The sequence below is a fragment of the Puma concolor genome, chromosome A3 (genome assembly GCF_028749965.1).
Source record: "Puma concolor isolate L17-30 chromosome A3, mPumCon1.1.hap2, whole genome shotgun sequence".
NCBI lineage: Eukaryota > Metazoa > Chordata > Mammalia > Carnivora > Felidae > Puma > Puma concolor.
Genome location: NC_141669.1, coordinates 26,448,320 through 26,464,260, shown reverse-complemented (window position 1 = coordinate 26,464,260; position 15,941 = coordinate 26,448,320). Strand labels below are relative to the sequence as shown.

Sequence of the window (15,941 nt, the reverse complement as noted above, 5' to 3'; positions counted from 1 at the left end):
ATGTTTGCCAATATTTTGTTCTTAATTTTTAAAATTTATTTTATAAGTAATATATTCACATGATTCAAATTATAAAACAATCTACAGTGAAACCTCCTTCCCTTTCACATCCCCCAGCCATGACCCTTGTGCCGGAGTTGTCAGCATTTTGACATTGGGAGATTGCAGTGTGAAAACACAGGTTACTCATTTCTCTTGACAATTGTAGGTCCAGCAACTGTGGGCCTGCATCTTCACTTGGTAACAATTGGTAGAGCTTCATGAACTTCTCCTGTGCCCTTTGGACAAGATACATAATATCCACGTGGGCACAGTGCCCACCTGTTCTACTTCTTGGAATGACATTATCTCCCTGGACCTTGTTGACATTTGAGTTTGTAATCAGTGCTCACCTTTCTTATAGCTAAAAATTCAGTTCCCTGACATTTCTACCCAAGGTTGATTTCTATTTTTGCCCTCCACATCTCTTCAGAATATTCCTAGTTCATCTGTTTCTTTGCTGAATAGTATTACATTATATGGACATGCCACAGTTTATCTCATCACCTCTGAAAGACACGTAGGTTATTTCCAGTTTGGGCGATTATAAACAGAGATACTATAAATGTTTGTATGCAGGTTTTTGTGTGAAACACAAGTTTTCAAATCACTCAGGTAAATACCTAGGAGTGGGATTGCTAAGCCATATGACAAGTCTTTAACTTTTTTTTTAAGTTTATTTATTTTCAGAGAGAAAGAGGGCAAGCACAAGTTGGGGAGGGGCAGAGAGAGTAGGGAGAGAGAATCCCAAGCAGGCTGTGTCAGCACAGATGTGGATGTGGATCCACATGATGTGGATCTTGATGTGGATCTGATGTGGATCTTGAACTCACAACCAAGAAATCTTGACCTGAGCAGAAATCAAGAGTCAGATTCTTAACCCACTGAGCCACCCAGACACTCCCAACTTTTTTTTTAATGTTAATTTATTTTTGAGAGAACGCAAGCAGGGGAGAGGCGGGTGGGGACAGAAGATCTGAAGCGGGCTCTGTGCTGACAGCAGCGAGCCTGATGTGAGGCTCAAACTCATGGTCACTACCTGAGCTGGAGTCAGATGCTCAGCTGACTGAACCACCCACGTGCCCCTCGTGCTTGTTTAACTTTTTAAGAAACTTCCACGCTATTTTCCAGTTTGTACCATTTGACATTTTCAATAGCAATATATGAGGGGTTTAGCTGCTCTGCATTCTCACTAGCACTTACCATCCTGTCTGTGTGTGTGTGTGTTTTATTTTTGTCATTCTACAATTGCCTTAAAATAAGAAAAAAAAATTGACAACACCAAGTGGAGACGAGGATGTAGAGCAACTGGAACTCTGGGTGTAGTGTTCTTTCATCATACTTATCTGATAAAATAGAAAACTCTTTATAGGTTTGTTTGCCAACTATATACCTCTTTGGCCAAGTATCTTAAGTTTTCATCCATCTGTTGATTAGGTAATTTATCTTCTTAATGTTGAGTTTTGAGTGTTCTTTATATGCTCAAATGTGTATGAAGAATACCAGTCCTTTGTCAGATAAGTGATTTGAAAACATCTTCTCCCAATCTGTAGCTAGTCTTTTCATTTTTTAAAAAATTTTTAATATTTATTTATTTTTGAGAGAGACAGAGACAGAGCATGAGTCAGGGAGGGGCAGAGAGAGAGAGGGAGACACTGGATCTGAAGCAGGCTCCAGGCTCTTGAGCTGTCAGCACAGAGACCAACGCAGGGCTCGAACCCATGGACCATGGGATCATGACCTGAGCTGAAGCCGGACGCTTAACTGACTGAGCCACCCAGGTGCCCCTAGTCTTTTCATTCTCTTAATAGCATCTTTCATAGAACAAAAATTTTAGATTTAGTTGCAGTCATTTTTTCTTGTACAAATCAAGCTTTTGGTGTCATGTCTAAAAACTTTTTTCCTAACCCCAGGTCATGAAGATTTTCTCCTATCTTTTTTTCTTAAAGTTTACATTGACATTTATGATCCATTTGAGTTAATGTTTATATAAAATATGATGCTTAGATCAAGGTTCATTTTTCTTGCATACGGATATCCAGTTGTTCTATTCATTGAAATGACTATTCTTTCATGTTTGAATTGCCTTTGTACTTTTGTCCGAAACCATTTGGCTGTCATTATGTTGGCTGTGTTTCTGGACTCTATTCGCCTATTGATCCATCAATTGCCAGTACCCTTGTCTATTCCTTGATAATTTCATCTTGTCTTAGTAACTGTAGCTTTATAGGAAGTCATAAAATTGAATAGTGTTGTTTCTACAACTTTATTCTTTTTCAGAATTGTTTTTTATATTCTGGTTCCTTTGGCTTTCACATTGTTTATATAATCAAAAACTTCCTGGATATTGGTTGGAATTATATTAAATCTATAAGCCATTTTAGGGAGAATTGATAACTTTATTTTGTTGAATCTTTCAATCCATGAGCATGGTTTCTCTTTCCATTTATTTAGATTTTCTTTTATTTCCTTTATCATAATTTATAGTTTTCATCATGTTCATCCTGCATATGTTTTATCAGATTTACACTTAACTTTTTGATTCTTTTGGAGTTACTGTAAATGGAATTTTAAAAAATTGGTTGCCAAATATTTATTGCTACTATATAGAAATCCAATAGATTTTTGTGTATCAATCTTATAATCTGCACATTTGCTACACTCACTTCATGTCACTTCCAAAAAGAACAGGTTTATTTCTTCCTTTCCAATTTGTTTTTATTTTATTCTCTTGCCTTATTGCACTGATTATGACTTGCAGTGCAATGTTGAATAAGAGGGGTGAGAGTGAACATCCTCCCTTGTTCCTGATGTTAGCAACAAAGCATTCAGACTTTCACCAGTAAGTATGATATCAACTGTAGTTTTTTTGTAGATGACTTTTATCAGGTTGAAGAAATTTCCTTCTATTCCTAGGTTGCTGAGAATTATTATGGATGTATGTCAGATAATGTCAAATTTTTTTTCTGCATCAACATACTTGATCATGTAGTTTTTCTTCGTTAGATTAATACATTGAATTACATACATTGATATCCAAATATCGAAACAGCTCTGCATTCTCTGTATAAAGCCCACTTGGTGGTTGTATAATATTCTTTTTATATATGGTTGAGCTCTTTAGTAATATTTTATTGAGGATTTTGCTTCTATGTTCATGAATGATACTCGTCTTAAGTTTTCTTTTGTTTTATTCTCTTGGTCTGGGATTTATATTATTTAATGATAGCATCATGAAAACCTTACAAGTCTTATTATTAAATTTCCAAGTATTTGGAAATTTCTTGTTATCTTTCTGTTATTATTTTCTAGTCTAACTCCATTATATTCGGAGAACATGCTTTTAGCTAAAGAAGATGCCCATCTCTGACCAAAAAAACAAAAGCAAAACACTCTTGTGTCAATTTCACGAGCATTTCTTGCCCATGGAGTAGCTAAAATTTTTTGATTGGTAACAAAAATCTAGTAAATGACAAATGAACATAGTCAATTCTTTTTTCTTTTTCCAGGTGGTCTGACTGACAGCTTGGGTAATTTGAAGAATCTTATGAAGCTCATACTGTACAACATTAAGATGAATGAGGAAGATGCTATAAATTTAGGTCAGATTTTTATTTTCTTTGTTATTTTTATTAATGTAAGTTTGATAATAAGAACAGTTAACTTAAGACTCCTAGACACTGGTTGTGTCTGTATAAGGCAAGGATGCCTTAATCTACTTGTGTTACATTGATTTTCTAGACGTTTTTCTCCATGGCCATTCCAATCCTTCAGCACCATTTTATGTAAATTGCACACACCTAGACTGTAACGCTTTGGGGGACAGAAGCCATGATATGTTTTTATCTTCCTGGCTGATTGACTATGTTTATATTTGAAGCATAGAAATAGTATAAAAAAGTTTATACTGTGGTTTCATAATTAAATAAAGCTTTGTAAATGGAATGGAACACAAGAAGGAATGTGGACCAAGAAAACCTAAACAGTACGAGCAGAATGTGTGGTTTGTCACAGGGAGCCAGCCTCTCCAGGACAGGGAGAATTCCCATTGAAGCTGTTTTCTTCCAGTGTCCTTGCTTTCTGCCCCCTCCCCCATGGCTCTTTTTTTCCCCACTGTTTGAGCCCTCAGTTAAATGTTCCTCAGCCTTATTCTTTTTTATTCTGCTTCCTGCCTAAAGACAACCTTATCCTATAATTGAAAAATGGCTGCCCTTTTTTTCATTACATGGCCTATATAAGAATAATCAGATTAATTCAGTGTTCAATAAACATCTGTTGCATGCCTATAAATTACTCAGAGTATTAGAGCTGGAAGGAGCCTCAGAGCATCTAGTTCAACTCTCTCATTTTACTGCCACTGAAACCTAGAACAGTTTATTGACTTGTGCAAGGTCTCACTAATTGGTACAAAGGGTTCAAAAATACCTATCTCAGATGATCTGGTCCCCAGGAACCAGTCTGGGGTAGGGGGCGCCTGGGTGGCTCAGTTAGTTAAACATCTGACTCTTGATCTCAGCTCAGGTCTTGATTTCAGGGTTCCGAGTTCAAGCCCCACATTGGGTTCTGTTCTGGGTATGAAGCCTACTTTAAAAACAAAAAAAGGAACCAGTCTGAGCTTAAATAGACAAATCTAAATTTATTGTTTATTAAAGGGTTACTATGCATAGGTTAGACACTACACTAGGTACTTTTACATACTTCCTCTCATTGGATCCTCACAATAGTCCCAGGACATAGGTATAATTATCCCTAAATCCACAGCCAAAATGTTGAATAACCTGTCCAAGGTTACACAATTAAAGTATGGGATCCAGGAATCAAACTGACTGCAAAGCTCATGTTCACAACCCCTAAACTATATAGTTGACTATAAACAGTTACACTAGAAGCACACCAAGGAACTGAAGTCCCCATGCTACCCCTCTGAATTCAGACTCCACCCCTCCTAAAATTTGGGGGGAGATTAAGAGAAAGGGCTCATTCAAAATATTTCATCCTCATCCTACCAAAAATATGGTAAAAGGCACTCATTGATATGCATTAAAATACTGCCCATTTACTATAGTTTTTCTCATGTTACTGAGAGAATGACCTCCACATAGGTGACCTTGGTATGGTCCAGGAGATTGGAGAGTAATGGTTGAAAGAAGAACAACTCTCTTCAGCTTTTATAACTCAAGGTCTCTAGAGATAGAGTGTGGCAAGATCTGTGTGCAATTGTTCTTTGCTTTCTTTTCAGTCCATCAGTCTATGTTTAAATCAAATTAACTTGGTGTCCTAATGTATTTCCTTTCCTACTTTTTGCAGCTGAAGGTCTGACAAACCTGAAGAAGTTGTGTTTACTTCATATGACCCACTTGTCTGATATTGGGAAGGGAATGGATTACATAGTAAAGTCTCTGTCAGCTGAACCCTGTGACCTTGAAGAAATCCAATTAGTCTCCTGCTGCCTATCTGCCAATGCTATGAAAACCCTAGGTAACTGTTGCCTGCATTAAGTGAATGAGAACAGTGTAAGAGAACATGTGATACTTTCATACTAATGCATGTTAAGTCTCTCAAAAGGAAATTTAATTTTTAGAGAAACTGGAAAAGATAATAAAGACTTCCAGGTAATATCTAGCCTGTTTTTAATGATCTTCTCTATGACTGGAATGAAAATGGAGAATTAGGAGAACATTTCAGAATAATGGAAGATATTATAATTTTAAGATATGGTGAACAAAAAGAAAAGAAGAAATAGGTGCTTGAAACTTGGCACATGCTCTGTTATATAATAACTGCCTAATAAATATTTAGATGATGGATAAATAAATGATTGAGAAGCAGAGAGAGAAGGATTTTCTTAAATGTTCTCAGGCCATCCAATTCTTACCCACTGCCCTTTTAAAATGCAGCTAACGTACATTAATATAAGAATTGAGTCTTGGGGTGCCTGGGTGGCTCCGTCAGTTAGCGTCCGACTCTTGATTTTGGCTCAGGTCATGATCTCATGGTTTGTGAGATCAAGCCCCATGTTGAGCTCCACACTGACAGTACAGAGCCTGCTTGAGATTCTCTTTCTGCCTCTCCTCCACTTGTGCTCTATCTCAAAACAAATAAACTAAAAAAAATTTTTTTAACTTAAAAAAATAAACTTAAAAAAACTGCTCGGAATCTGTAAAATGAAATCATTTGTATGCTACTATAAACCAAAAGCTAGAGAAACCCATGATTAGAAGAGGCTAGATAAACACTAGGAAAACAAGGATAAGTAGATCCTTACTTCTCTACCTGATCCTGGAAACAGACAGACTTAGAACTATAAATAGCAGCTGTACTCTTTTTGAGAGAAGTTCCATGGGTTTTTATGTTAAAGCACCAAACCCCAGAAGTTATTTTACTCTACAATTGAGTAAAAGTGATAATAGCTGGGGCAACTGGCTGGCTAGTCAGTACAGCATGTGATTCTTCATCTTGGGGTCATGAGTTCAAGCCCCAGGTTGGGTGTAGAGCTTACCTAAAAAAATAATTTTAAAAACAGCTAATAATAATAATAATAGCTAATAGTTTAATAAGAGTATATATCATGAAAAACCTCTTTTAATTAGAGATATTTCTTATTAGTCTTGATAGGAGAAACTTCAATTAGATTAAACAACCATGATAAATACCTAATGTAAAGAAAAGAACTAAAGCAGTTTTTAGCTAGAGTGATGGTATTCTATGATTAATGTTTGCGTGTAAAATAATTTTCCATATTTTTTACCTCAACATAATTATATCTTTTGCAGATAGCATGGAATTGAGTCTTGCTTTTTGGGAAAAAAAAAAAAAAGTCCAGTCTTATTTCTGCCTTTTAATTAGTGCTTAGTCCATTTACATTTAATGTAATTATTGATGTGGATAGATTTTCATCTGCCATTTTGCTATTTGTTTTCTATTTTTCTCACCTCTTTTTTTTTTTTTTACTTCCTAAGTTTTTATTATTAACATCACAACTATGACATTACCAAAATCATTTAAATTAAGATAAACAAAGAACTGCTCATTTCATCTGTTTTTGTTGTTGTTGTTGTTCCTTTGTTTCTCCTGCATAAGGACATTTTAGAATTGGAAACAATCTTACATTTTATCTAGTTCAACTTCCTTGTTCTTTGTTTTTAAGTTTTTGTGTGTTTTTTTTTTAAGTTTATTTTTGAGAGGGAGAGAAAGAGTGTGTACAGGGAAGGGGCAGAGAAAGAGGGAGAGGGAGAATCCTGAGGAGGCTCCACCCCACCAGCACAGAGCCTGATGCAGGGCTCAAACTCAGGAACTGTGAGTCAGACACTCAACTGACTGAGCCACCCAGGCGCCCCTCAACTTCCTCATTCTAAAGATGAAGCCTCAGTGGAAGCTTGGAGAAATGGAGTGACCTTCCTATAGTTATGTAACAAGTATATTTTATGCTGCATTAGGCTTTACATGAAGTTTATTAGTCAGAGCTTAGGACTGGAAATATCTATCTGTTCATTTAGTCATAGCCATGAAAGTTCAGGGTTAAATCTAGCCAGATACCTTTGGGAATAATTAAATAATTTAACTAATCAGGTCAAATAATGATGTGTATGCTACCAACAAAGAAGACAAGGACTTAGGATTCTCCTAAGGATATTTTTTAAATGCATATATAGTTCTGTAAAAGCCTTTTAATTTTGGATTGAAATTTTTTCCCAGCTCAGAATCTTCACAATTTGGCCAAACTGAGCATTCTTGATTTATCTGAAAATCACCTGGAAAAGGATGGAAATGAAGCTCTACATGAACTGAGTAAGAATAACAATTTAGCCAAAATCACATAGTTGAGTATATGTACTAGCTAGTCAGAAACACGTATCTGGGCCCTGATGTTTTTTGGTCCATGTGTGCCTTACTAGTCATCCCTCAAGGGACACAGACCAATGACTTTGAGCTACCAGTTTTCACACGCTCATCACACCTGAGGCTCCCAACTGCTTGCTTCATTCTAGAGGGCCAGTGTCTGAGACTAATTGATATTCAAAACGAATTTGTTTAAGGAGTTAATGATAAGATTTTTATTTTATTTTATTTTCTTAATGTTTATTTATTTTGGAGAAAGAGACAGCGTGGAAGCAGGGGAGGAGCAGAAAGAGAGGGAGTCACAGAATCTGAAGCAGGCTCCAGGCTCTGAGCTGTCAGCACAGAGCCTGATGTGGGGCTCAAACTCACAAACCTGAGTTTGAAAGATCCTGACCTGAGCCAAAGTCAAACACCTAACTGACTGAGTCACCCAGGCACCCCAATGACAAGATTTTTAAAGTGTGATAGTGATATTGTGATTACATTTTTTTTCTTTTTTTTTTTTTTTAAGAACTATATGGGGCACCTGAGTGGCTCAGTCAGTTAAGCGTCCACTTCAGCTCAGGTCATGATCTCAAGGTTCGTGAGTCTGAGCCCTGCATTGGGCTCTGCAGAGCCTGGAGCCTGCTTCAGATTCTGTCTCCCTTTCTCTCTGCCCCTCCCCTGCTCACACTCTGTCTCTCAACAATAAACATTAAAAAAATAAAAAATAAATTAATTAAATTAAAATAAAAAAAGAACTGTATTTACTGTCTGAGATTTGCTTTAAAATAATTCAGGAGAAAAAGAATTAGGTGAGGATGAAGGAAGCTTGTCCATAAACTGATGTTTGTTGAAGGTTGGCTTATTAGTACATATAGTTTCATTATACTATTCTGCATAATATTTGTATACTCTTGAGTACTTTCCACAAAAATATTAACCAAAATTCAAGTAGATTCTCATCGCATCATCACACAATGAGTAGGCTGCAGAGATAAAGACTATTCCTTCTCCCACATCCCTTCATTCTTCATCAAGAAGAATCCATTGAGATGGATTCAATTCCTGCATTGCTCTCTGGTTCTTGAAGTTGACAGGCTGTACATCCTGGAACAGCTGACTGTGCTCATGTTGCCCTGGTGGAGTGATGTACGAGTTAGTCTGACCAGGCTGTTGGAGCAACTGGAGGGGGCCCTGCGGCTCATCAAGCTTGGGCTGAAAAACTGGAGACTCACAGATGCGGAGATTAGAATTCTAGGTAGGTACATGCATACAGAGCCAAGAGAAAAGAAGTGAGCTCTAACAAAGCTCTTAAGTTGGTTTTCAAAATTAATTAATTGTATTTATTTATTTACCTTCTCTTTTTGTTAAGATTTTATTTTTTAATGTTTATGTATTTATTTTGAGAGAGAGAGAGAGTGTGTGTGCGTAAGTCGGGGCAGGGGCAGAGAGAGAGGGAGGAGAGAGAGAATCCTAGGCTCCATGCTGTGAGTGCAGAGCCAGACGCAAGGCTTGATCCCATGAACCATGAGCTCAGAATCTGAGCTGAAATCAAGTGTCAGATGCGTAACCGACTGAGCCACCCAGGTGCTCCAAGATTTTATTTTTAAGTAATGTCTACACCCAGTGTGGGGCTTGAACTCACAACCCTTAGATCAAGAGTCACATTCTCTACCAACAGAGCCATCCGGGGGCCCCACCTCCTCTTTTTGTACAAGTATATTTAAAGAGCATTCAAGGAGTATTAATTAATCAAGAGATTAAGGAGTAAAATGATTTAAACATTTTTAAACATTTATTATGAGAGAGAGAGAGAGAGACAGAGAGAGGCAGAGAGTGAGGTAGACAGCGAGAATCCAAGCAGGCTCTGTGCTGTCAGAGAACCATGAGATCATGACCTGAGCTGACATCAAGAGTCAGGTGCTTAACCGAATGAGCCACCCAGGAGCCCCAAGGAGTAAAATGGTTTAAAACACTGGCCTGCCTTCAGGTTTTTAAGCATTAAAAAGTATTAAAGGAAAAACATTCCCATTACCTGAGAAGGTAGATTATGTTTAGGAATTGCTTTTCCTACCCTTAACTGTCTGAAATTCAGCAATGCTCCTCCAGTTTGGGGAAATATTTTTAAGTTACCTGTTGGGTATTTAAAACATATAAAGATAGAGGCACATGCATGGCTCAGTGGTTGGGCGTCTCACTCTGGATTTCTGCTCAGGTCGCCATCTATCGGTTCGTCAGATCAAACCCGTGCTTGAGATTCTCTCTCTGCCTCTCGCTCTGACCCTCTCCCATGCACCCATGTACTCGTGCTGTCTCTCTTTCAAAGTAAATAAGCTTAAAAAAAATATAAAGGTAAATGCAACTTTATCTAAATGGGATCACTGAATATCTTTAAGCAATTGTGATATAATCCAGGAACAAATAGAGATACAGAAATGACTGAAGCACTTGATGAAAGGTCTTCATTCTACCTGTGTGTTATTAATTTCTATGTAACAGATTATCCCCCAAAACAGTGTCTTAAAATAACTATAAATGTTATCTCACAATTTCTGTGGGTGAGGAAAGTGGTAACCGCGTGGTTCTGGCTTAGGCTCTGTCACGAGGTTGCAGTCCAGATGTTGGATGGGGCTGCCGGAGGATCTGCTTTCTGGGTGGCTCCCCAGTGGGTTGGCAGGTTGCCCAGAGGCCTCACTTTCTCATCCCTGGACCTCTCCATAGGCTGCATGAATGTTTTCACAGTGTGGCGGCTCACTTCCCTCAGAGCAAGAGATGTAAGAGAAAACCATTTAGAAGCTGCAATGTCTTTTATGAGCTGGCCTTGGAAGGTCATTTCTGCTGTAGGCTGTTGGTTACTTGGGTCAGCCCTATCCACTGTGGGATGGGACAACACAGGGGAGAATATACTAGGATGTGAGGATCACTGGCCCCACCTTAACTGCTGACTACAATACCATCTAAGGCAACATTGGTGAAAGCAACCTTGACTTTATTTCTGTCCCAGATTGTCTAGAATATATTTGTAGTGTACAAAATTATGAAACTTATGCGTTTAGCCATTTTAAGTGTGCACTTCTGTGGTATTAAGGACATTCACATTTTTGAGCCACCACCATCACATCCATCTCTAGAACTTTTTCATCTTCCTTGACTAAACCTCTGTACCCATTACAAAACTAACTCCCCACCTACTCCTGTATTTAAAACCTTTTCTCCTAGAGATGCATATGTCTCTAAGTGCTTAGGCTGCTCCAGGGTTTTAGCCTTCCCTAATGGTGCTTCAAATGCTGGATTTTTTTCTTCCCTTAATTCTTAACTCTAAATTTACTGACTCCCTTAACCCATCAAATCATGTAATTCTGGGTGTCATTCTTACAGATCCCTTCTCTATTCTGGGTGATTTTGGAGGCAGGTGGCTTCTGTGACAGGCTAATTAGTTAGCTAATAAATTATCCCTGTCAGGTAACTTCATACCTTAAACAAGTTGGAAAGGATATGTGTTTTTTCTTCCAAATTTTTATTGAAATTCAAATGAGCTCATACATAGTGTAGCATTTGGGTCAGGAGTAGAATTTAGGGATTTGTCGCTTACATATAACACCCAGTGCTCATCACAAGTGTCCTTAATGCCCATCACCCACTTAGCTCATCCCTCCACCCATTTCCCCTCCAGCAGCCCTCAGTTTGTTCTCTATATGAGGAGTTTCTTATGGTTTGTCTCCCTCTCTATTTTTCCTTCCTTTCCTCTATGTTCATATTTTGTTTCTTAAATTCCACATGAGTAGAATCATATAGTATTTGCCTTTCTCTGACTAACTTATTTTGCTTAGCATAATATACTTTAGTGCCATACACATCATGGCAAATGGCAAGATTTCATTCTTTCTGAATGCCAAGTAATATTCCGCGATAGGTATAGATATAGATAGAGAGAGAGATAGAGAGATAGATATTTGGCTATTGTTGACAGCACTGCTATAAACATTGGGTGCATATACCCCTTTGAATCAATATTTTTGTACCCTTTGGATAAATACCTAGTAGTGCAATTGCTGGGTCATAGGGTAGTTCTATTTTTAACTTTTTGAAGAATCTCCTTACTGTTCTCCAGAGTGGCTGCACCAGTTTGCATTCCCACCAATAGTGTAAGAGGGTTCCCCTTTCTCCACAAGGGATGTGTCTTTTTCAGGCCACTGGAAAGTGTGTAGAATTAGAATCATTTGTTTGGGAGGCATTTTTAGGTAGAGGCCTTTTAGCATCTTTCACATATTTAAGTAGTTAGCTGCCTGATTTGCCCACTTCTCAGGCTGGCCAGTGAGACCAGAGAAAGAGACTGTACATTTAATTAAGTAAGAACTGAGCTAGGCAGTAATTTGCCACTTGACTTTAGTTGCCCAGGGCCTTATAGCCTCCACGTGTAAATGAGAAAAATAAGAGTAACAAAAGGCAGCTGGCTCTTGGAAATTGAGCTGTAACAATGTACCCTCAAATGCAAGTAAAAAAAAAAGTATAAAATGAACAACTCAATAGCAGTAACTACTTTACTCTCAAAGTGTTTTAAAGAAGAACTTGTGGAATTATCATTACATCCCTAATAACAGATAGCATTATCCCTGTTTTATAAAAAGGCAGAGACATAAGGTAGTCATACTAAAGCAGGGAAAGAAAGGGTTGCAGACAGAAGAGCAAGAGTTGAAGATGTGGGGAGACAGTGTGGCTGCTGGTCCCTACCCTAGTCCCCTCCAGACATTTCTTTCACCTCCCACAAGTAGGAAAAGCAGTCTGCTTGTGCTTGAGCCATAAGCTGGAGTGAAAACCAAGTATTCTCTGCCTTTGGTCTCTCCCAGGTGATGAGGCTGCTATCTAGAGGCTCCATCTTTGTGAACTGGTGAGTGCCCTGTTTTTGGGGTCAGATCTGCCCACCCTTTCCACTTGATAGATGGATGGCCTGTAGCAACTAAAAGTCTCTGAGCCTCGGTCTGCTCATCTGTCAAGCGAGAGTCACTGTAATACCAACCATATTAGCAGTTACTGTGCCAGTCAGTTATAAAACTAATGTATATAAAGAAGTTCAACATTGACCCATTGTCTATGTTCAATAAACGGTACCGTGATCATTTTCCTCGGTGGACTTCAAGATACTAGGCTTATCTTCCTTTTTTAAAAAAAGCTTCCTCAGCCTGAAAAACAAATAAAGTTTATCAAAATAAACCCTGTTTGCTTCATGTATAAGACCATTCACAATGGAACCTCAACTTATCTTCCTCTTCACCTTCATCTTCTGCCATGCCTCCCTACTTACATGAGGTTCCATCCTCACGGACTTCTGTTGTTCCCCAAAAGTGCCTTTGTACACGCACTTTCTCCAGAACATCCTTTCCCTTCTCTAACAGTCCCTGTAAGACGTAACTGAAATATCTCCTCCTTGGTCACATACTCTTCCTATGCTCTCTTCTGCCATATGTAACTTGGATGTCTGCTTTAAGCCTCTTGTCCAGAGTCTTTTAAACTGTTTTTGATTATGACCCACAGTTAAAAAATACATTTTATCTTATGATCTAACATACACATACATACACATTAAAAAAGTTTCACAGAAAGTGATTATCTTATGCCATGTGTGACACAAGCTGTTATTTTCTATTCTTTCTGTTCTGTTTCACTTAAAATAGATGCTGATTGCAACCCATTAAATTTATTTCACACTCCTCTAAAGGAGGGGACACCCTGAAGCTTACAAAAAACACTGCCCTAATACATATCCTGCCCAGGATGTCAGCCTAGATCCAGGGCTTCTGTTTCCATGTCACTTTGGCTGTCTCTACTCCCATGTGTGTCTGGATCTGTGTCACCTAGCCTTCTGCAGAGGTTCCTTTCCCTCTTTTCCAAGAGACTTGGACAGGGAGAACAGTCACTTGTCATTTTCTATAAGAAGGGCCCAGGATAATTACAGATATAGCAAATATACTGAGCGCTTGTGGGTAATTGTGATAGTTCTTAGCAGCAGATTATGTTAAATGTAATATTGGTGCTTCCATACTCTCAGAGATATTTAACCAATTCTGTCAATTCAGGTTCCAAGTGCCACTCAATTGCCTTGCCCGCTCCCATCTCCATCTCCCATAGTCGCCTATGAAGCTGCCATAGTCCCCAGTATTATCAGTCAATTTAGGCATTAGCATTTAATGATGGGTATGTGTGACAGATGCAATAGTGAAATGAAGAAAGTGCAATGAGAGAGAGAGTCTCTAACTGAAGAAAGACGATCTAATGAGATGGAGGGAGAAAATGAGATGTGGATGTGAGGTATGAAATTAGATACAGTAGTTGGAATGTACTTTCCTGCAAAAATTCTAAGCCTGGGTTGTCCCTATATTTCAACTTTTTCTGTACACATACTCAGGATATTGGGGAATATCACACAATTTGGCAGATAGGTATGCTACAATTTCATCAAAAACATTTAGAAGTGAATGGCAAGAAAACACCACCAAAACTTGTGGCATGCAGCAAAAGCAGGGTTTGAATAAAATTCTCATAACCTTAACTCTTTATATGAGAGAAGACCAAAATTAGTAAGTTTCTAATTTAAGAAGCCAGAAAAACATCAGAGTAAACCCAAAATCATAAATATAAGTCAATGAAACAAAATAAAAATACACTAAGCAAGATTAATAAAGCTTGAAGTTGGTTCTTTAATAAGAGTAACAAAATAAATAAAAGTCAAGCAAGACTGGGACACCCGCTGGCTCAGTCAGTAGAGCAGGAGACTCTTTTTTTTTGTTTTCAATGTTTATTTATTTTTGAGAGAGAGAGAGAGAGAGAGAGAGAGAGACAGAGCGTGAGTGGGGGAGGGGCAGAGAGAGAGGGAGACACAGGATCTGAAGCAGGCTCCAGGCTCTGAGCTGTCAGCACAGAGCCCAACGTGGGGCTCAAACCCACAAACCATGAGATCATAACCTGAGCCGAAGTCAGACACTTAACCAACTGAGCTACCCAGGTGCCCCAGAGCAGGAGACTCTTGACCTCGGGGTTGTGAGGTCAAGCCCCATATAGAGCTTACTTAAAAAAAAAAAAGTCAAGCAAGACTGATAAAGAGAAGATTGAGTGACATAAATAATTTCATTAGTTAAAATAGAGACAGGCACATGTAGCAGTAGCTTTATTCATTATCACCAAAAACTGGAAGCAACTGAGATGTCCTTCAATGGTGAATAGATAAACAAACTGTGGTCCAGCCATACAATAGTGTATTATTCAGTGGTAAGAAGATATGAGCAAGAAGCCATGAAAAGCCACAGAAGAAACTTAAATACATAGGGCTAAGTAAGAGAAACAAGTCTGAAGAGGCTACATAACATATGAAACCAACTGCATGACATTTTGGACAAGCACAGCAAAAAGTTCAGTGACTGTGGGTGTTCACCCAAAGAAAATGAAAAGACTGATTTGTAAAGATATATACACCTCTGTGTTTATTGTAGCATTATTTATAATAGCCAAGATATGGAAGACACCTAAAAGTCCACTGAAAGGTGAATAGGTAAAGATGTGGTATGTATAGACAGTGGAATATTACCCAGACATAAAAAAGAATGAAATCTTATCATTCACAACAATATGGATGGACCTAGAGGGTATTATGCTAACTGAAATAAGTCAGAGAAAGGCAAATACCCTATGATCTAAAATCTAACAAATAAAACAAATAAACAAACAACAATAGAAACAGTCATAGATACAGAGAACTGGTGGTTACCAGAGGGAGAAGGGTGGCAGGATGGGTGAAATAGGTGAAGGGGACTTAGAAGTACAAACTTCCAGTTATACAATGCAAATTCTGAATTCAGAATGTTAATAATTTATTTAAAAGAAATATGGAGAAGAAAAGCTTCAAAATTAGAGCATGCTGCCTGTCAAGAATTTGCATTGTATAACTCAAAGTCGTGGGGATGAAAAGTATAACCTAGGGAGCACAGGGAATATAGTCAATAATAACTGACCAATGGGAACCACATTTATCATGATGAGCATTGCATAATGTATGTAATTGTCAAATCACTGTGTTGCACACCTGAAAC

At 38.1% G+C, this 15,941-nt stretch overlaps 1 protein-coding gene across 2 annotated transcripts in view; it reads left to right on the top strand.

Annotated features, from left to right (window-relative positions):
- Nucleotides 1-15,941, top strand: part of NLRC4 (NLR family CARD domain containing 4) — a 37,230-nt gene that overhangs the window by 14,785 nt on the left and 6,504 nt on the right. For both annotated transcript variants that reach the window (XM_025927131.2, XM_086700318.1), the window contains 4 exons: nucleotides 3,549-3,641; nucleotides 5,347-5,517; nucleotides 7,735-7,827; nucleotides 8,951-9,118. In XM_025927131.2, coding sequence (XP_025782916.1) covers nucleotides 3,549-3,641; nucleotides 5,347-5,517; nucleotides 7,735-7,827; nucleotides 8,951-9,118 — 525 coding nt within the window. The remainder of the gene's footprint in view (nucleotides 1-3,548; nucleotides 3,642-5,346; nucleotides 5,518-7,734; nucleotides 7,828-8,950; nucleotides 9,119-15,941) is intronic.